Raw genomic sequence first — 22,299 nt, 5'->3', positions numbered from 1 at the left:
CTAGTTGGATTTGTAATAGAGAGGACAGGCAGACCATCAGGAGATTGAGCTAGAGTCAATGAAATGGTACCATCGCCTGGACTCTCCATAAGTAGGAATAGGGGAGAACATTAGCTCAATTTACATTGAAAGGCACACCTAACTAATTCAGATTTCCTGAAATGTTTTTAAAACCAAAACACTGACATCCTTTGAATTTCATATTTTATCTACAGCCATATTTTTCTCTTCTGCCCTTTCTTCCTACTCTGCCCTTCAGCAGTTGTGTCATACATTTCATCCTGTTCTCCACAAAGAGGTCATAAGAACCAGCAAATGTAAGAAAGGCCCTGCTGGGTCTGGCCAAAGGCCTATATAGCCCTACACTGTGATCTCACAGTGGCCAACCAGATGCCATGAGAAACCCACAAGCAAGTCCTGAGCATTACAACAGTCTTCTCAGCTCCTATTCCCAGGAACTGTGCGTCAAAGACATGGTGCCTCCAATGGTGGGGAGAGAACATAGCCACTGTGCTTAATAGCTATATCCCTCATTAGAAATGTCAAATCTTCATTTAAAGCCATATAAGTTGTTGGCCATCACTAACTCTTGTGGGAATAAATTCATAGTTTACCTAAGTGTTTACTTTCTTTTGTCTCCCTTGGATCTTTCAAAATTCAGTTTCAGTGCATGTCCTCAAATTTGAATCTTGTGGGATAATGCCTTTGTGTGTTTATCCACTTTCAAAACATGAGGTCTGTCCAGCAGAAGCAGGAAGACCCACCACATGCATAATCCTTCTCTTGTTTCAGCACAGTGCCAAAGAACTACCAGCATGTCCTTTCCTTAGCCTTTGCTGTGAATGAGGTCAATGAGAACCCCAACATTTTATCCAACATCACTTTGGGGTTCCAGATATATGACAGCTACTGTCATGGAAAGATGACTTATCAGAATACTTTGAACCTCATCTCTCATCATAGGAAAACCATCCCCAACTACAAGTGTGGTGTTGAGAAGAACCTGATAGCTGCCATTGGGGGCCTTGACTCTGAAACTTCAAGCCTCATGGCCTCCATCTTGGAGCTTTATAAAATTCCACAGGTAGGAAGAGTGTGGCTGGAATGAAGACTCCACAACTGTTGTATATGATTTAGCCTTAGTGTATATTCCCAGGGCATTGGGAGGGGGAGAAGGAAAGGAGAATGTTTTTGGCGGGCTAAAACAAATAAGTCTTGCTTTCTTTTTTTTAATAACATAGTTATCTGTAGAAAATCATGTCAGTAATCACCAGCTGATTATGCTAAACACTGCCTCTGCCTCTAGGAAAATGCTGTGACAAAGAATTCAACCATTTGCAGTAATGAGTTAGTTATCTGTAGAAAATCATGTCAGTAATTGCCAGCTGATTATGATGCATATCAGTTAATATCTTGACCCTCCTCCACGAACATATCTGTTTACCTGGCCGTTTTCCTATGTCATGAGGGCTGAAATTTCAAGTGAGTGGAGCTGTGAAAGCTTGCCAAGGCCGTAGCCTGTTCTGCGCACCCCCTTCAGGCCCCAGGCCCCCTCCTAAAATCTTGTGCTGCCCCCGAAAGTAAAGCTCGTGGTACAATGGCAGTGCTGCCGCCCGGTTTTCCTGTGTGTGGCGCCGGGAGGAGCAGCTCAGTGGTGTGATGAAAATTCATCTAATGTATCCGATCCAGCACTCACCATAATGCATTTGCACTGTTCCAACCTCTCTCTCTTCCTTTTTGCCCTCCCTGTACATCACAGAGACCAAGAGGCCAAATAAGTTCCCCTGACCCACTCCACCAGCCACTACTGCCTATAAGACATGGCAAAAGTAGGAAAATGAGGAGCAGGGATGCAGAAAAGCAAATTCAAAAAACAATCCTTAAATTCAGAAAGTTATTGCACTCAGCTTGAATAAAGAACCTAAAGTCACACAGATATCCTACCTGGTGATTTAAAAACCCTCTGTTCTTTGCTAGATCACCTATTCTTCATTTACTCCAGCGGTGAGTGAAAAAGACCATATTTCTTCCTTGTACCAAATGGCCCCCAGTGAAGCACATCAATACACTGGCATTGTTCAACTTCTTCTCCATTTCCAGTGGAAGTGGGTTGGGATATTTGTCACAGCTGACGATAAAGGAGAAACGTTTGTGAAAAAGTTGACACAGCAGCTTTCCCAGAATAGCATATGTGTAGCTGTCACTGAGAGAGTGGTAAACCACAGTGGTTTTGGTGATAATGGGTTGATAGAGAAATGTCAGAATATGGCCGAGTCCCTAAGCAAAACAAACGTCAACGTATTTGTTGTCAATGCCGACAAAAACACTAAGACAGGTTTGCAATGGCTGCTACTGATAGGTAGAATGATGAGTATGAGTCCCATAAACAAAGTGTGGGTTATGACCGCTGACTGGGATTTCTCTTCGGAGCCATACCACAAAGATCTGGATATACAAAACTTCCATGGTGCCTTATCCTTTGCCATTCATTCCAGTGAGGTTAAGGGGTTCCACCGTTTCCTCCTGAACCTAAATCCCCACTCTGAGGCTGATGGCTTTATCAGGTTCTTCTGGCAACAGGCATTTGGTTGCCAATTTCTAGATGTGGAGATGGAGGAGGAATCCTGCACTGGTGAGGAGAAGCTGGAGAGCCTTCCTGGGGCTTTTTTTGAAATGCAAATGACCAGCCAAAGCTACAGCATCTACAATGCCGTCTATGCTGTGGCACATGCTTTGCATGCCGTGTTGCCACCCAGAAACAAACAGGGAGAGATGGTGCTTGGTAACTATCTGAGACCTCAAAATCAATATTTCCAGGTAATGGCTAACATAGTTTGTCAAGGAATACACACTTGCATTGGTTTGGTAAAATTCAATAAGAAGTTCAAAAGCTTCTGTTGTATTAAAGTCTATGTAAAAAGAGTTGAATGGAAATGTTGAACTTAGGTTGGACGGATATGGATTGTTGATTAAATCTATAAATTAGAATTTAAACCTCCTACCCAACATGTGTGTGAGAAAAAGGATGGCAAGGAGGCTGTGAAGCTAGGAATTATGAAATTACACATTTTATCCCTTTTTATTTGTGTTCTGCTATTCTTTCCTCAGTTTCTACCTGTTGCTCAGAATAAACCAGGCAAATTTGTAAAAGTAAATATGTTTACTTACATTGAATGAAGGCAGCTCCTACCTCTAGGTAAAAAATGCTTCTTAATTATGAAAAACAAAATTAGTTTCTAAAATGGAACCTGAGCAGGTATGTCTCCCCTTAAAACTCAAGGGAAGCTTCAACAAATAGTATGAATTGATCCCAGCATGAGAAAACAGAAGCTTTGTAGTGTCTTCTCTACTTTTACCCAATTTACCGTTCTCTTTCTTCCTCTGTAGCTTCAACCTTTCCTGAGGAATATCTTGTTTAACAACAGTGCTGGTGACACTGTCTTTTTTAATGAGAAACATGAGCTAGAAGGTGGATTTGATATTATCAACTGGGTAACTTTTCCAAATAAGTCCTTCTTAAGAGTGAAAGTTGGGAAGATGGATCCCCAAGCACCACTGGGCAGTGATTTCTCCATTGATGAGAAGATCATTACATGGCACCAGAGTTTTAACCAGGTGGGACCCAATTGCAGCTTCTGAGGTCTATAGGTCGTCATTCACCAGATTTGTTTCATCATCATGTACACCCTGCTGAATGAGTTCCTTTTAGCTGCATTGATTCTTTGTATGTTAGGGATGGGTTGTTTACATGTCACTGTAGGGATCTTGGCTTTCAGGGTTTAAAACCGTGCAGCTCTTCCCTGAAACACCATTTGAAATGCCTAGACTATTTAGTTGAACCAAGATTTGTTGACCAGTGGTAGGGGTATTGGTGTAGTGTGGCTAGCAGCAAAGTGTTAGAACGTTTGTAGTCATTCTGTGGAAGAACCTTTTAGGTGTCAGGGAATTATACATTAATAAAAATTATAATTAATTTTTGGTTGTGTTCTTTGGCTCCGATACACCTCTGCCTACGCACTGTATTTCTGCTGTTGCCATGTTTGAGATTTCATTTTTCTTAAGGTGGATTGTGAAATAATAATCCAATAATGAAAATAATGAGAACATCCACATGCAACAAGCAGAGAAAGCATGCAATGCAAAATTGTGCTTTGTAGGAATCTTTCATTTCATTTCTGTGATTCATTTCTTTAATGGAACCAAGTTGCCACTTCTCATCTTTAAAAACATATTATAAAAGGGAAATTCATATCAGCAGATATTCACATTTTCTTTCCCTGAACCATTTACTAGCTGAGTGGCTCAGTTGGTTAGAGCAAGGTGCTGATAATGCCAAGGTCACAGGTTTGATCCCTTTATAGGACAGCTGTATATTCCTGCATTGCACAGGGGTTGGAATACATGATCCTTAGAGTCTCCTCCAACTCTATGATTCTATTATCTTTATTGGGTTGAATATGCAGAAATATTGGTGTCACAACCATTGTAAAGTTAGTGGCGCTTATTAATTAATTTATTTTTTAAAAAACCCTCTGGGTGCCTTATTTCAATGCAGCAGCCTGTTGATGAAAAGGCAAAGAACAAACACAAACAGAATAGAATACATGCAATATCTTGTGTTTTATGGGCAGGTGCTGCCCATTGCCTTGTGTAATGACCACTGCCATCCAGGTTACAGCAGACAAAGGAAAGAGGGAGAACCATTTTGCTGCTATGATTGTACTCCATGTCCAGAAGGGAAGATTTCAAACCAGACAGGTAGGGGACTGTATGCTATAGTATAACAACTATATTGAGAACATGTTTTTTGTTAGCTATTTGTGAAAAAATAGATGCCTTACCCAAGACCTGAAAAGAAACATTACTTGTCTGGTTGTCAACAGCTGAACAACAAGTATTATTCATATATATATATATATATATATATATATATATATATGAATGTGCTTCTGTCCCTTGAGCCCAAGAGAGGGTTTAGTCCTTTTTGTTTTCAAAGCTCCTTCATAGCATAGCATAAGCTAATAATCCAAATCTTGCCTGTCCTCAAAAAACCCCTCCAGACAATGTCTGCTTGAAGTCACCAAACTCCCACGCTCTCAATCAAAGATGCAACTAACAGAAGAATCAACAGCCGTCAGCTACCAACTGCCTCCTTCTTTCCCCAATACCATTTATTCATTGTGAAATATATTTACTGTTTTTAAACCGAGGTACCACTGTACAAGTGCTTTATCATAAACAATATTGTAAACTGATAACCAGCATATCTTCTGCTTACCTCCACACCTGAAAATCTCATGGATTGCATGGACAGCAACTTACTTGATCACCTAAATTCTAGAATTTTCAATTCAAGAGTATTTTTTTTGACAATATTCCTAGGTGTGTTAACTGGATTATATCAGCACCTTTAGTCTTCCTTTGACATTAAGCTTCTTTTCTGGGATATGAAATACTCTGAATATTGGTAAATGAAACTTCCTATTTTACAACCATTTCTACTGGTAAACTGTGAAACATTAATGTTTATTATTTCTCCATTCAGATAGCTTTGAAAGTTCTTATTGATGGACTAGGGATTTCTCCCCTCTAAACACACCCAAATTTCAGTTCTATGCACGTGTAAACACAAACATACATTTATGGAGCTTATCATTTAGATTTAATTCTCATTTAATTATCCACGGAAAAGAATCTTCCAAAAATAGCTTACCTTAAAGACAAAACATGTTAACACTCTTAAAAATTTCCTGAAAAAGATGTTTTGTATCATGTATTCTGTGAATTACGTTGAATTATAGTACAATGAAATTCAAGGTTTCCTGATCCTAAACCATAAATATTTGTATCTCAGTGAGACTGAAAATACTATAACTGTAATCCTGATTTCTTTATACTGCAAGATATGGATGACTGCTTCCAGTGCCAAGAAGATCGGTATCCTAACCAGGAGAGAAACCAGTGCATCAGCAAGAAAGAAAACTTCTTATCTTATGAAGCACCTTTAGGCATCAGTTTGGCTCTTTTGGCTCTGGCTTTTTCTGCAACTACAGCCTTGGTGTTTGGAATCTTCATCAAACATCAAAACACTCCCATTGTCAAAGCCAACAACCGGAATCTCACCTACACCCTGCTCATCTCCCTCCTGCTCTGCTTCCTCTGCTCCTTGCTATTCATTGGGCGCCCCCAGTTGCTGACCTGCAATCTACGACAAACTGCCTTTGGTATCATCTTCTCAGTGGCTGTTTCTTCTGTTTTGGCTAAAACCCTCACTGTGGTTCTGGCTTTCATGGCCACCAAACCAGGATCCAAGATGAGGAAATGGGTGGGGAAAAGATTTTCCATCTCTATTGTTCTTGGTTGTGCTTCTATCCAGGCAAGTATTTGTATAGTATGGCTGGGCACTGACCATCCATTCCCAGATCTGGACATGCACACTCTGCCTGAAGAAGTCATAGTGGAATGCAATGAAGGTTCAGCCAACATGTTCTACTATGTTCTTGGTTACATGGGATTGCTGGCTCTTGTCAGCTTCATTGTGGCTTTCTTTGCTCGGAAGCTGCCGGACACTTTTAATGAAGCCAAATTTATCACTTTCAGCATGTTGGTGTTTTGCAGTGTGTGGCTTTCTTTTGTTCCATCCTACTTAAGCACCAAAGGGAAGTACATAGTGGCCGTGGAGATCTTCTCCATCTTGGCCTCCAGTGCTGGAATCTTGGGTTGCATCTTCTCCCCAAAATGTTATATCGTTGTCTTCAAGCCTGAACTCAACTCAAAAGAACAGCTAAAAAAGAGAAATAAGTAACAATCTAACTATTAAAATCATTATAGTCGATAACGTTTTAAATGTTTTAAGGTTTGTGTGTTTGGGAAGGGTTCAGCTTTCACGTTCTCTTGATATAGATGTTGCTTACACTTCCAACTTATATTTGAACTAATTTTGTACATTTCCCCTAACTGCACTGGTGTTATATACCATCTGTACATCATCTTCATTTAATTCTCCTTCAATAGGGAACAATCTGTAAATTTTAAATCACTTTTCCATAATTTTTCCCAGTCTACCATCATAATGTTGTGCCCTACATCTTGTACCCATTTAATCATAACTAATTTTACCTCTTCATCTGTCGTCTCCCATTCTAATAGTATACCGTATGCGGCCTTCAGTAATTTCACTTTCCCTTCGATCACTTCTGTTTGAAACCTAGATCTTGTATAACTAAATCCTTTCTTGCTGTCTTCTTTATGTGTTTCATATAGTTGTCGATAATGCAACCAACTCTGAAAGTGGTCTTTGATCTCATCATAATCTCTTAATTTCCATTTTCCATCATGTTCCTTTAATAAATCAACATATGTGAGCTATTTTCCTTTCTTTCTAAGTGGTTTGAGCAGTAATGCTTCATGTGGTGAAAGCCACCACGGGGTATTTTGTTCCAATAAGTCTTTGCATCTCTCCCATATTCTCATTAGTAATTTCCTGATTATATGGTTGTAAAAACATCTATGAACCTTCCCTTTCCCTACCATAAGTATGTGTGCCAACCGAATCTGTTGTCATATCCTTCTAGTTCTAATGCCTCTTGCTTATCCAGGCTCATCCAGTCCCTGATCCATACCAAACAAGCAGATTCATAATACAATTTAAGGTCTGGGAGGGCAAACCTACCTCTATCTTTTACATCTGTAAGTATTTTATGTTTTATCCTTGGCCTTTTGCCCCTCCCCCCGCCCCGATAAATTTTGAAATCTCTTTCTGCCATTTTTTAAAACATTCATCTTTCAGGATGAATGACAGATCACTTTGATCTGTCAACTTAATCCCTCATGTAGGCAAGAAAGAGGCCTTGTCCTGAACCCAGGCATCCTCTGAGGGAAGTTGTGATACTGCACAAAGTGAGTGTCAGAGTCTGGAAGGATGAGGAAGAGTGGTGGCAGCTAGTGGTCCAGGAGGCACCTGAGGGTGAAAGGGATTTTGAACCAGGTTCAGACTGGTGGGACAGGGATGAATCACCAGCGGAGAGAGAGGGTGAAGGGGAGCCCCTTGAGGTAAACACAGAGGCTGATAGAGAAGGAGTGAGGACTGTGTCTCCTGCTCTGCAATACAGTCCTGATTCAGCTCCTTCCCCTGCTCCACTCCCAGCGCAGGAAAGGAGGGACGGGAAAAGGCTAGAATGATTAAGAAAGCTGAGTCACAGTGGGGAAAAATGCAAGGACAGAGGTATAAATCAGGGGGAGAGAGGACAGAATTTTAGCTTCTGCAACTGACATGGTTATCTGATAGATGTGCCGTGTGCTGACTCCTTGATTAATGAGCAATCAATGTTATTACTGCAATCACTGTGCCTGGTTCTGCTTAGAGCATCAGACAACAGACAGAGGGCCTTTTCTGGCAGCCTGAAAGTAAGCAAGGAAGTGCTCAATGCAAATGGACATCATACTTGCAAAAAACCACAAAACCACATGTTAACACTGGCCAAGTTCTCAGTGAACTATTTCTTCCTTCCTTTGTTAGTCAAGATGCTGGACCTGACCACTTTTTCATGCAAGGCATTTTCTATACTTTAGAACATTCCCTTCTCTGGAGCACAATGAAACACCAGCCTTTCCATTTTCCCCCATGGCCTGGCTAATCCACTATTATTTTCACACCCATTCAGATCTTCCTGAAACCAGGTGCTCTGCCCAATCTGCAATGAAACAGATAATATATTTTCAAGGGGAAAAACATATTTTGTTCAATGCTTCTGCTGCACATGGTGCCACGGACCAAGCAACCCCGCTGGGGCTGTGTACCATGTTATTATCTTAAAACAAAGCAATTCATTCTTTCTCAGGCAGTATCCATATGGTGTTTTGAAGCCCATATGCCACAGAGAAACAGCAGAATGCTTATAAAAAACCACCCCAGTGCCAATGACAGCTATTCTACCATTATGTTTATTTATAAACATAGATTAGAGCTGCTGGAGGGCAACAGGACAGAAGGTGATGACATTGGGTGATGATAAGTATTTTAGACTGAAACAGGTACTTTATTTTTAAGAGGAGAACCACCACATCTCAAGATGTTAAGTTTACCCTTCTGTACCCTACTCATGCTGTTCCCTCTATTTTTTATGCGTTCTGCTTTGCATTGTGTGATTGACCTCTTCCACGTCCAACACCAGTATTATCAGCCGGGGCACTTTGTTATTGGTGGAATCACTTCACACTTCTTCTTACCAGTCTTCACTTCAATAGACTTCAAGGAAAAGCCAAAGGAAACACCTGTTGATGAATTAGTGTAAGAACATGATTTTTATTCCTTTGGGGATAAAAGCTTCTGGTTATGTACGTACATAATAAAAATTTGATAATAAACGTGATAGCATGGTCAAAAAGAAGTCTCATCAGTGCTGGCAGGTGGCTAGTAGGATTTGTAGTAGAGAGGACAGGCAGACCATCAGTAGACTGAGCTAGAGTCAATGAAATGGGACCATCGCCTGGACTCTCCATAAGTAGGAATAGGGGAGAACACTAGCTCAATTTACATTGAAAGGCACACCTAACTAATTCAGATTTCCTGAAATGTTTTTTAAACCAAAATACTGACATCTTTTGAAATTCATATTTCATCTGCAGCCATATTTTCCCCTTCTTTTTTCCTACTCTGCTCTTCAGCAGTTGTGTCATACATTTCATACTTCATTAGAACTAGCAAATGTGAGAAAGGCCCTGCTAACTCCGCCCAAGGGCCCATATAGCCCTACACTGTAATCTCACAGTGGCCAACCAGATGGCCATGATAAACCCACAAGCAAGTCCTGAGCATTACAGCAGTCTTCTCAGCTCCTATTTCCAGGAACTGTGCTTCAAAGGCATGGTGCCTCCAATGGTGGGGAGAGAACATAGCCACTGTGCTTAATAGCTATATCCCTTGTTACAAAAGTCAAATCTTCATTTAAAGCCACATAAATTGTTGGCCATCACTAACTCTTGTCGGAATAAATTCATAGTTTACCTAAGTGTTTACTTTCTTTTGTCTCCCTTGGATCTTTCAAAATTCAGTTTCAGTGCATGTCCTCAAATTTGAATCTTGTGGGATAAGCCTTTGTGTGTTTATCCACTTTCAAAACAGGAGGTCTGTCCAGCAGAAGCAGGAAGACCCACCACATGCATAATCTCTGTATTGTTTCAGCACAGTGCCAAAGAACTACCAGCATGTCCTTTCCTTAGTCTTTGCTGTGAATGAGGTCAACGAGAACCCCAACATTTTATCCAACATCACTTTGGGGTTCCAGATCTATGACAGCTACTGTGAAGCAAAGATGACTTATCGGAATACTTTGAACCTCATCTCTCATCATAGGAAAACCATCCCCAACTACAAGTGTGGTGTTGAGAAGAAGCTGGTAGCTGTCATTGGGGGCCTTGACTCTGAAACTTCAAGCCATATGGCCTCCATCTTGGAGCTTTATAAGATTCTACAGGTAGGAAGAGTGTGGCTGGAATGTAGACTCCACAACTCTTGTATATGATTTAGCCTTAGTGTATATTCCCAGGGTTTTGGTAGGGGGAGAAGGACAGAAGAATGTTTTTGGCAGACTAAAACAAAAAAGTCTTGCTTTTTTAAAAAATAACATAGTTATCTGTAGAAAATCATGTCAGTAATCACCAGCTGATTGTGCTAAACACTGCCTCTGCTTCAAGGAAAATGCTGTGACAAAGAATTCAACCATTTGCAGTAATGAATTAGTTATCTGTAGAAAATCATGTCAGTAATTGCCAGCTGATCATGATGCATATCAGTTAATATCTTGACCCTCCTCCACAAAAATATCTGTTTACCTGGCCATTTTCCTTTGTAAGAATATATGAAATAACATAAAACCATTTTTGTAAGCAAAAAAAAAATAATCAATGTGTGTGGGGGGGGGGTGACAAGAAATTTTCCACACCAGGAAATTTCTTCCTACGCCTCTGTCTCCCAACACCATTTTTGGTGTGGCGTAAACAGAGGGAAAGGTGTAGGGGTGAAGAGTTTGGTTGTTGTGATGAAAGTGCACCTAATGTATACAATCCAGCACTCACCATAATGCATTTGCACTGTTCAAATGTCTCTCCCTTCCTTTTTGCCCTCAATGTACATCTCAGAGACTCTTGTCCCAAGAGGCCGAATAAGTTCCCTTGACCCACTCCACCAGCCACTACTGCCTATAAAGCATGGCAAAAGTAGGAAAATGAGGAGCAGGGATGCGCAAAAGCAAATTCAAAAAGTAATCCTTAAATTCAGAAAGTTATTGAATTCAGCAAGAATAAAAGACCTAAGGACACATAGATATCCTACCTGGTAATTTACAAACCCTCTGTTCTTTGCTAGATCACCTATTCTTCATTTACTCCAGCGGTGAGTGAAAACGACCCTATTTCTTCCTTGTACCAAATGGCCCCCAGTGAAGAACATCAATACACTGGCATTGTTCAGCTTCTTCTCTATTTCCAGTGGAAGTGGGTTGGGATATTTGTCACAGCTGACGATAAAGGAGAAACGTTTGTGAAAAAGTTGACACGCCAGCTTTCCCGGAATGCCATCTGTATAGCTGTCACTGAGAGAATCGTAACCCACAGGGGTTTTGATAATACTGGGTTGATAGAGGAAAGTCAGAATACGGCCGAGTCCCTAAGCAAAACAAACATCAATGTATTTGTTGTCAACGCAGACAAAAACACCATGACAGGTTTGCAATGGCTGCTACTGATAGGTAGAATGATGAGTATGAGTCCCATAAACAAAGTGTGGGTTATGACCGCCGACTGGGATTTCTCATGGGAACCATACCACAAAGATCTGGATGTACTAAACTTCCATGGTGCCCTATCCTTTGCCATTCATTCCAGTGAGGTTAAGGGGTTCCACCGTTTCCTCCTGAACCTAAATCCCCACTCTGAGGCCGATGGCTTTATCAGGTTCTTCTGGCAACAGGCATTTGGTTGCCAATTTCTAGATGTGGAGATGGAGGAGGAATCCTGCACTGGTGAGGAGAAGCTGGAGAGCCTTCCTGGGGCGTTTTTTGAAATGCAAATGACCAGCCAAAGCTACAGCATCTACAATGCCGTCTATGCTGTGGCACATGCTTTGCATGCCATGTTGGCACCCAGAACCAAACAGGGAGAGATGGTGCTTGGTAACTATCTGAGACCTCAAAATCAATATTTCCAGGTAATGGCTAACATAGTTTGTCAAGGAATACACACTTGCATTGGTTTGGTGAAATTCAATAAGCAGATCAAAAGCTTTTGTTGCATTAAATTCTATGTAAGCATGCTGGCAAATTTAAGTCAAATGGCTTGCCAATACTGCAATGCTTGAATGTTTTTAGCAGTTGAAAAGAGCTAAAAAGAGTTGAATGGAAATGTTGAACTTAGGTGGATGGATATGGATTGAGGATTAAATCTGTAAATTAAAATTTAAACCTCCTATCCAACGTGTGTGGGAGAAAAAAGATGGCAAGGAGGCTGTGCAGCTAGGAATTATCAAGTTACATATTTTATCTCTGTTTATTTGTGTTCTGCTGATCTTCCCTCAGTTTCTACCTGTTGCTCAGAATAAAGCAGGCAAATTTGTAAAAGTAAATTTTTTTTTACTTACATTGAATGAAGGCAGCTACCACCTCTAGGTAAAAAATGCTTCTTAATTACGAAATACAAAATTAGTTTCTAAAATGGAATCTGGGCAGGTATGTCTCCCCTTAAAACTCAAGAGGAGCTTCAACAAATAGTATGAATTGATTCCAGCATGAGAAAACAGAAGCTTTGTAGTGTTCTCTCTTTTTACCCAACTTACCGTTCTCTTTCTTCCTCTGTAGCTTCAACCTTTCCTGAGGAATATCTTGTTTAACAACAGTGCAGGGGACACTGTCTTTTTAAATGAGAAATGTGAGCTAGAAGGTGGATTTGATATTATCAACTGGGTGACTTTCCCAAATAAGTCCTTCTTAAGAGTGAAAGTTGGGAAGATGGATCCTCAAGCTCCACTGGGCAGTGATTTCTCTATTGATGAGAAGATCATTACATGGCACCAGAGTTTTAACCAGGTGGGACCCAATTGCAGCTTCTGAGGTCTATAGGTAGACATTCACCAGATTTGTTTCATAATCATGTACAGCCTGCTGAATGAGTTACTTTTAGCTGCATTGATTCTTTGTATGGTTAGGGATGGGTTGTTTACATGTCACTGTAGAGATCTTGGTTTCCAGGGTTTAAAACCCTGCAACTCTGCACTCATTCACTGGTCGAAATACCTAGACTATCTAGCTGAACCAAGCTCTGTTGACCAGTGGAAGGTAGTTGGTATGGTGTGCCTAGCAGCAAAGGGTTAGAGCCTTTGTAGGAATTCTGTGGAAGAACTTTTTAGAAGTCAGGGAATTGTAAATTAATATCATTCCCTTGGTTCCCATACACCTCTGTATTTCTGCTGTTGCCATGTTTGAGATATCATTTTTCTTAACGTGGAATGAGAGCTAAAACTCAATCCTTCAATAAATGTTTTGGAATGAGAACATCCACATGCGACAAGAACAAAAAGCATGCAATGCAAACTTGTGCTTCGTAGGAAACTTTAATTTTAATTCTGTGGTTCATTTTTTTAATGAACCAAGTTGTCGTTTCTCATCTGTATAAATGTATTTTAAAAGGAAACATATATCAGTATGTCCATTGGCTTGCACATTTTCTTTCCCTGAACCATTTACTGGCTGAGTGGCTCAGTTGGTTAGAGCATGGTGCTGGTAATGCCAAAGTCACAGGTTTGATCCCTTTATAGGACAGCTGTATATTCCTGCATTGTGGGGGGTTGGAATACATGATCCCCAGAGTCGACTCAAATGCTGCAATTCTTTGATTCTATATATATTTTTATTGGTTTGAATATGCACAAATATTGGTGATTGAAACAACCATTGTAAAGATAGTGGTGCTAATTAATAATAATAATAAATATCCGAGTGCATTAATTCAATGCAACACCCTGTTGATGAAATGGCAAAGAACAAATAAAAATATAATCAAAAACATGCAATACCTTCTGTTTATGGATAGGTGGTGCCCCTTGCCTTGTGTAATGACCACTGCCATCCAGGTTGCAGCAGACAAAGGAAAGAGGGGGAACCATTTTGCTGCTATGATTGTACTCCATGTGCAGAAGGGAAGATTTCAAACCTGACAGGTACGTTTCCAAGCACAATTCAAAGTGTTGGTGCTGACCTTTAAAGCCCTAAACGGCCTCGGCCCAGTATAGCTGAAGGAGCGTCTCCACCCCCTTTGTTCAACCTGGACACCGAGGTCCAGCTCCAAGGGTCTTCTGGTGGTTCCCTCACTGTGAGAAGTGAAGTTACAGGAAACCAGGCAGAGGGCGATCTCAGTAGTGGAACGATCTCCCATCAGCTGTCAAAGAAATAAACAACTATGTGACATTTAGAAGACATCTGAAGGAAGCCCTGTTTCAGGAAGTTTTTAATGATTGATGTTTTAAAGTATTTTTTTAAAAAGTTTTTTATTAACAATTTCAACATAACAAAATATCAAAACATATCATATTCATTATTTTTCCCCTTTCCCCCCACCCCCATCAAACCCTACCTGCCCCACCAAGACTACCCTCAGCTCCTCTCTCTGATTTCTCAACACATGTTATTCTCTGCATATTATAAAATCGTATAGATCCTTATATTATCTATCTACCATGTTATCAATTAATAAATTTGTGTATGCTTATTGAAAACGTGCCAAGGATTCCAATTAATTTTGTTGTCTTCTTAAGTAATTTGTAAAAAGTTCCCATTCTTCTTTAAAGTCACAGTTGTCCTTATCTTGCAGTTTGTATGTCAGTTTAGCCAATTCTGCATAGTTCATCAATTTCTCTTAATCTTCTGTTGAAAGCCGCCCAAAGTGGTTGGGGAAACCCAGCCAGATGAGTGTGGTATAAATAACATATTCTTATTCTTATTCTTGTAGGGACTGTATGGTACAGTATATCAACTTTTTTAGCTATTTGTGGTAGAATAGATGCCTTACACAAGACATGAAGATGAATCATTACTTGTCAGGTTGGCGACAGTTGAACAACAAGTATTATTCATTCATTGATATTGATATTGATATTGATATATATACTGTGTTTCTGTCCCTTGAACCCAAGAGAGGGTTTGTTGTTAGCTATTTGAGAAAAAATAGATGCCTTACACCAGACTTGAAGATAAAACTTTACTTGACAGGTAAATATATATTAATGAATGAAATGTGTTTCTGTCCCTTGAACCCAAGAGATGGTTTAGTCCTTTTTTGTTTTTAAAGCTGCTTCATAGCAGAGCATGAGCTAATAATCCACAGCTTGCCTGTCCTCTGAAACTCCTCCAGACAGTGTCTGCTTGAAGTCACCACACTCCCATGTTCTCAGTCAAAGATGCAACTCACAGAATAATCAGCCAACCGCCAACTACCAACTCCCTCCTTCTTTCCTCAATACCATTTATTCTTTGTGAAATAAATTTACAATGCAAACACAATACAAATACAAACATTTGTAACATCTGTGATGGAAATTGCTATATCAAGAGGAAGAGATGGAGATCGCGGAAAGGGTATAGAATCATAGAATCATAGTTGGAAGAGACCACAAGGGCCATCGAGTCCAACCCCCTGCCAAGCAGGAAACACCATCAGAGCACTCCTGACATATGGTTGTCAAGCCTCTGCTTAAAGACCTCCAAAGAAGGAGACTCCACCACACTCCTTGGCAGCAAATTCCACTGTCGAACAGCTCTTACTGTCAGGAAGTTCTTCCTAATGTTTAGGTGGAATCTTCTTTCTTGTAGTTTGGATCCATTGCTCCGTGTCCGCTTCTCTGGAGCAGCAGAAAACAACCTTTCTCCCTCCTCTATGTGACATCCTTTTATATATTTGAACATGGCTATCATATCACCCCTTAACCTCCTCTTCTCCAGGCTAAACATGCCCAGCTCCCTTAGCTGTTCCTCATAAGGCATCGTTTCCAGGCCTTTGACCATTTTGGTTGCCCTCCTCTGGACACGTTCCAGTTTGTCAGTGTCCTTCTTGAACTGAGGTGCCCAGAACTGGACACAGTACTCCAGGTGAGGTCTGACCAGAGCAGAATACAGTGGCACTATTACTTCCCTTGATCTAGATGCTATACTCCTATTGATGCAGCCCAGAATTGCATTGGCTTTTTTAGCTGCCGCGTCACACTGTTGGCTCATGTCAAGTTTGTGGTCAACCAAGACTCCTAGATCCTTTTCACATGTACTGCTCTCAAGCAGTAATGCTTTGTAATGTTTTGTTGTTGTGGCTGTCCAGGAAGAAGCTGAAAAACACTCTAATTAACAACAAAAACAACAACCTCTCATATGGTGCTTCTTAATTGGCTCTGCTATCATTGGCAACAACTAGTGGCATTAGCTATTTTAAAAATACGTAATTCCATGTATTTCAGAATGTCTTCCTTAAAAATAGTGTGTTAGAGATACAAGTGTTCTATCATAAACAATAGAATAAACAGCCAACCAACATAGTTTCTGCTTACCTCCACACCTGTAAAATGCATGGATTGCATGGACAGCAACTCACTTAATCACCAAAACTCTAGAATTGTCAATTCAAGAGTATTTCTACCATATTTCTAGGTGTGTTAACTAGGTTATATTAGCACTGTTGATATTCCATTGATGTTAAGCCTCCCTTCTGGGATAGGAAAGGCTGTGAATATTGGTAAATGAAACTTCCTATTTTACAACCATTTCTACTGGTAAACTGTGAAACATTAAAGCTTAATTAATCTTTCTCAATCCAAATAGCTTGAAAGTTCTTAGTGCTAGCATAGGGACTTTATCCCTCTAAACACACTAAAAAATTTTATGAGTTTGTAAACAAAAATTCTCTGAGAATTATTATTTAGATTTATTTCTGATTTAATTATCCACTGGAAAGTATCCCCCGAAAAATAAGTTAACTTAAAGACAAAACATATTAACACTCTAAGAATTTTCTGAAAAAGATATTTTTCTCTATTGTGTATGTTGTAAATTATATTGAATTATAGTGCAGTAAAATTCAAAGTTTCCTGATCCTAAACCATAAATATTTGTATCTCAGTGAGATTCAAAATGCTATAACTGTAATCTTGATTTCTTTATACTGCAAGATATGGATGACTGCTTCCAGTGCCAAGAAGATCGGTATCCTAACCAGGAGAGAAACCAGTGCATCAGCAAGAAAGAAAACTTCTTATCTTATGATGCACCTTTAGGCATCAGTTTGGCTCTTTTGGCTCTGGCTTTTTCTGCAACTACAGCCTTGGTGTTTGGAATCTTCATCAAACATCAAAACACTCCCATTGTCAAAGCCAACAACCGGAATCTCACCTACACCCTGCTCATCTCCCTCCTGCTCTGCTTCCTCTGCTCCTTGCTATTCATTGGGCGCCCCCAGTTACTGACCTGCAATCTACGACAAACTGCCTTTGGTATCATCTTCTCAGTGGCTGTTTCTTCTGTTTTGGCTAAAACCCTCACTGTGGTTCTGGCTTTCATGGCCACCAAACCAGGATCCAAGATGAGGAAATGGGTGGGGAAAAGATTTTCCATCTCTATTGTTCTTGGTTGTGCTTCTATCCAGGCAAGTATTTGTATAGTATGGCTCTGTACTGACCCTCCTTTTCCAGATCTGGACATGCACTCTCTGCCTGAAGATGTCATAGTGGAATGCAATGAAGGTTCAGCCGACATGTTCTACTATGTTCTTGGTTACATGGGATTGCTGGCTCTTGTCAGCTTCGTTGTGGCTTTCTTTGCTCGGAAGCTGCCGGACACTTTTAATGAAGCCAAATTTATCACTTTCAGCATGTTGGTGTTTTGCAGTGTGTGGCTTTCTTTTGTTCCATCCTACTTAAGTACCAAAGGGAAATACATCGTGGCTGTGGAGATCTTCTCCATCTTGGCCTCCAGTGCTGGAATCTTGGGTTGTATCTTCTCCCCAAAATGTTATATCATTGTCTTCAAGCCTGAACTCAACTCAAAAGAGCAGCTAAAAAAGAGAAATAAGTAACAATCTATCAGACGAAACCCAATTCCAAAGTAAGCACAGTTGACTGGAACAGGCATTGCTTCCATTTATGTATGAATACGACATGCTTCCAATGTGTCCCATTATAGCCTGAAGGTATGATGTTTTGCTTCTGTCAGAGATGGCAGATTTATAAATGCTTTTGTGTTCCTCAGAATATTCTACACTTTTGTCTAAAGAATGATGCCATAGGCTATATGTACATCATATTTTATTCCAGAATCAATGGAGATGGAATTCTTTTTTCCTATATAGTGTAGACACAATTTTGATCTTGGGATAGAGTTTGCCCCTTAAATGTGATTTAAAAAACAAAATAAAATAATTTGGTTTCATTTTAGTAGCAGATGTTTATTCTTTGGAACATGCGGAACTGCCCAAGGAAGCTGCAGTGCATGGCAATACATTCTCAACTCTTAAGCAAATATTAATAATAAAACAGCTGGTTTTGTTCTGAAAATAAAGACTTACTACCCATTGCTTCTGCATTACTCTGCTGTCTGTCCAATTGAAAATATATGGAAGCAGGAGAATGCAATTCCAGCAATGGGAGATATACTCACACCTTCCTTCTTTATTCACCTGGGACATAAGGAGGTCAACCTGATCAGGGTTATGGTTCTCAAATGAGTGTTCTTTTCTTGTGGATGGTGGGATCCTGGACTAATCTAGGTTGTTAGCAATCCCAAAATAGAGAGGGAAAAGACATATCTCAAATGTCAAAGTTCAAGCTGTGTAGCTATGGTGCCACACTGCCCCCTCTGTGGGGAGGGAATTCCAAGGGCCACAAGAGACAACGCTTTTTCCCATACCAACCTACCCTGATATGTCTGAGGGCAGTGAAACTACTAAGAAGGTGATTCTTAGGAGATGATAAAATTGAAGAGAGTCTGTAGAGAAGGAGATGCACTCTCAGTTGTTTAGGGTTTTAAAGACTAGTCTGAGCACATTTGCAGACCAAACAGACAACCAAGAACAATGTGGTGAGTTGCACTCCTTCCTTCTCTCTCCCGAAAATATCACCAGCCAGGGCAAGCAAGTCAGTATAGTTGCCTTGACCAGGCCCGAAACCAAACTGAAATTGATCCAGACATTCAGTCTCCTCTAAGTGTACCTGGAGCTGGACACCCACCACCATCTCAAGTATCTTGCCCCAAAGGGGTTATTTGTCACTGGGCATGAACACTGCCTTGCCCCTGTGATCGAGGTTGCCTGGGCAGTGTGATGTCAGCAGGCCATGCACACATGCCGTGGGCTGTTCTGATGTCACTTGCACACACTGTGGGGTGTGTTGACATGTCATGCAGACGCCCCATGGCTTCCGCACGGGTCACAGCATGCTGACATCATGTGGCCCGTGCCCCCTCAATTGCGATGGCAAAGTGGGGTGACGCGAGCATGCCCTTTGGCCTGCACCACAATGGCTGTTATTAAATGTTGAAGGAGCCCTGCCCCTTCCTTGAAAATTTTCAGGGGAAGCCCCCAGCCCCACTTAGCACCCCTGTCACTGGGTCATAGTTTATGGCTCGTAGCTTCTGGGTCTATAAAGGTTCTCTTAAAGAGTGGGTGTGCCATTGCCTCTATCATGCCACACACTTTACTCTGAGGTGCTCTGGGAGTGCCCATTCTCCCCTGTATCACATTTTCATTTTATTTAAGATACGCAGCCCTGAGCTGGGTTTTCCTTCGGTGTTTTAATAAACATCGCCTTTATACCCCACATATCACTTTGATCTGAAAACTTAATCCCTCATGTAGGCAAGAAAGAGGCCTTGTTCTGAACCCAGCCATGCTCTGAGGTAAGTCCTGAGACTGCACACAGCGAGTGTCATGGTCTGGCTGGATGAGGAAGAGTGGTGGCAGCCAGGCAGCACCTGAGGTTGAAGGGGACTTTGAACCAGGTTCAGACTGGTGGAATAGGGAGGAATCACTAGCAGAGAGTGAGGGTGAAGGGGAGACGTTTGAGGTAGCCACAGATGCTGATAGAGAAGGAGCAGGGACTGTGTCTCCTGCTCTGCAATACAGTCCTGATTCAGCTCCTTCCCCTTCTCCACTCCCAGCGCAGGATAGAAGGGACAGGAAAAGGCTAGAATGATTAAGAAAGCTGAGTCACAGTGAAAAAAATGCAAGGGGGTGGTATGAATCAGGGGGAGAGAGGACAGAATTTTAGCTTTTGCAACTGACGTGCTTATCTGATAGGTGTGCTGTGTGGTGACTCCTTGATTACTGAGCAATAAAGTTGATTACTTCATTCACTGTTCCTGGTTCTGCTTACAGCGTCAGACAACAGACAGAGGGCCTTTTCTGGCAACCAGACAATAAGCAACAAAGTACTCAATGCTAATAGATGCCATGCTTGCAAAACAGAGAAGCAACCACATGTTAACACTGGCCAAGTTCTCAGTGAACTATTTCTTCCTTCCTTTGTTAGTCAAGATGCTGGACCTGACCACTTTTTCATGCAAGGCATTTTCTATACTGTAGAACATTCCCTTCTCTGGAGCATAATGGAACACCAGCCTTTCCATTTTCTCCCATGGCCTGGCTAATCCACTATAATTTTCATTCATATCTTCCTGATACCAGGTGCTCTGCCTGATCTTCAGTGCAACAGATAATATCTTCTCAAGGGGGCAAAACATATTTTGTTCAATGTTTCTGCTGCACATGGTGCCACAGACCTAGCAATCCCCCTGGGACAGTGTACCATGTTATTATCCTAACACACAGCAGTTCATTCTTTCTCTAGCAGTATCCATATGGTATTTTGAAGCCCATATGCCACAGAAAAACAGCAGAATGTTAAAAAGACCACCCCATTGCCAATGACAGCTATTCTACCATTTATACACAGAGACTAGAGCTGCTATGCTGACATTGGGTGAGGATAAGCATTTGTAGACTTAATCAGGTGATTTAAGGTTAAGAGGAGAAGCTCCTCATCTCAATAATGCTAAGTTTACCCTTCTGTGTTCTACTCATGGTGTTCCCTCTATTTTTGGCACGTTCTGCTTTGCATTGTGTGATTGACCCCCTCCACGCCCCACTCCAGTATTATCAGCCAGGGCACTTTCTTATTGGTGGAATCACTTCACAATTCTTTGAACCTATCTTCACTTCAATAGAGTTTGAGGGGAAGCCAAAGGAAGCAGCTGATGATGAATATCTGTAAGGACATTATTTTTATTCTTTTTTTGGGGGGGGGACTCCTGGTTATGTACGTAAATAATAAAAATTAGATAATAAACGTGATAGTATGATCAAAAAGCAGGCTCCTCAGTGTTGGCAGGTGGCTAGTAGGATTTGTAGTAGAGAGGACAGGCAGACCATCAGTAGATTGAGCTAGAGTCAATGACATGGGACCATCGCCTGGACTGTCCATAAGCAGGAATAGGGGAGAACATTAGCTCAATTTACATTGAAAGGCACACCTAACTAATTCAGATTTCCTGAAAGGTTTTGAAAACCGAAACACTGACATCCTTTGAAATTCACATTTGATATGCAGCTATATTTTTCTCTTCTGCACTTTCCTCCTACTCTGGCCTTCAGCAGTTGTGTCATACATTTCATTCTGTTCTCCACAAAGAGGTCATAAGAATTAGCAAATGTAAGAAAGACCCTGCTGGGTCTGGCCAAAGGCCTATATAGCCCTACACTCACAGTAGTCAACGGGTGGCCATGAGAAACCCACAAACAAGTCCTGAACATCACAGCAGTCTTCTCGGCTCCTATTTCCAGAAACTGCAATTCAAAGGCATAGTGCCTCCAATGGTGGAGAGAGAACCTAGCCACTGTGCTTAATAGCTATATCCCTGAGGTCTGTCCAGCAGAAGCAAGACAGAAGCAGGAAAACCCAGCACATGCATAATCTCTGTATTGTTTCAGCGCATTGCCAAAGAACTACCAGCATGTCCTTTCCTTAGTCTTTGCTGTGAATGAGGTCAACCAGAACCCCAACATTTTATCCAACATCACTTTGGGATTCCAGATCTATGACAGCTACTGTGAAGCAAAGATGACTTATCGGAATACTTTGAACCTCATCTCTCATCATAGGAAAACCATCCCCAACTACAAGTGTGGTGTTGAGAAGAAGCTGGTAGCTGCCATTGGGGGCCTTGACTCTGAAACTTCAAGCCACATGGCCTCTATCTTGGAGCTTTATAAGATTCTACA

The 22,299-nt window shown here is 41.0% G+C and overlaps 2 protein-coding genes across 2 annotated transcripts; both read left to right on the top strand.

Moving 5' to 3' along the window:
* Window positions 1–922: 922 nt before the first annotated feature.
* LOC310747323 (vomeronasal type-2 receptor 26-like) lies at window positions 923–6,805 on the top strand (the record flags this gene model as incomplete). The annotated part of the gene is made up of 5 exons (XM_083581689.1): window positions 923–1,084; window positions 1,978–2,499; window positions 3,388–3,615; window positions 4,632–4,758; window positions 5,904–6,805. The coding sequence occupies 5 exons, from the start codon at window positions 923–925 to the stop codon at window positions 6,803–6,805; spliced, it is 1,941 nt and encodes a 646-aa protein (XP_083437815.1).
* Window positions 6,806–9,122: 2,317 nt separating this feature from the next.
* On the top strand, window positions 9,123–18,102 carry LOC310748529 (vomeronasal type-2 receptor 26-like; the record flags this gene model as incomplete). Its single annotated transcript, XM_083584360.1, has 5 exons — window positions 9,123–9,289; window positions 10,184–10,475; window positions 11,366–12,205; window positions 14,083–14,209; window positions 17,201–18,102. The coding sequence occupies 5 exons, from the start codon at window positions 9,123–9,125 to the stop codon at window positions 18,100–18,102; spliced, it is 2,328 nt and encodes a 775-aa protein (XP_083440486.1).
* Between the last annotated feature and the right edge of the window lie 4,197 nt (window positions 18,103–22,299).

This window comes from Podarcis filfolensis, assembly GCF_964270895.1.
Source record: "Podarcis filfolensis genome assembly, chromosome: 13".
NCBI lineage: Eukaryota > Metazoa > Chordata > Lepidosauria > Squamata > Lacertidae > Podarcis > Podarcis filfolensis.
This window is presented reverse-complemented; position numbering and strand designations above follow the sequence as displayed.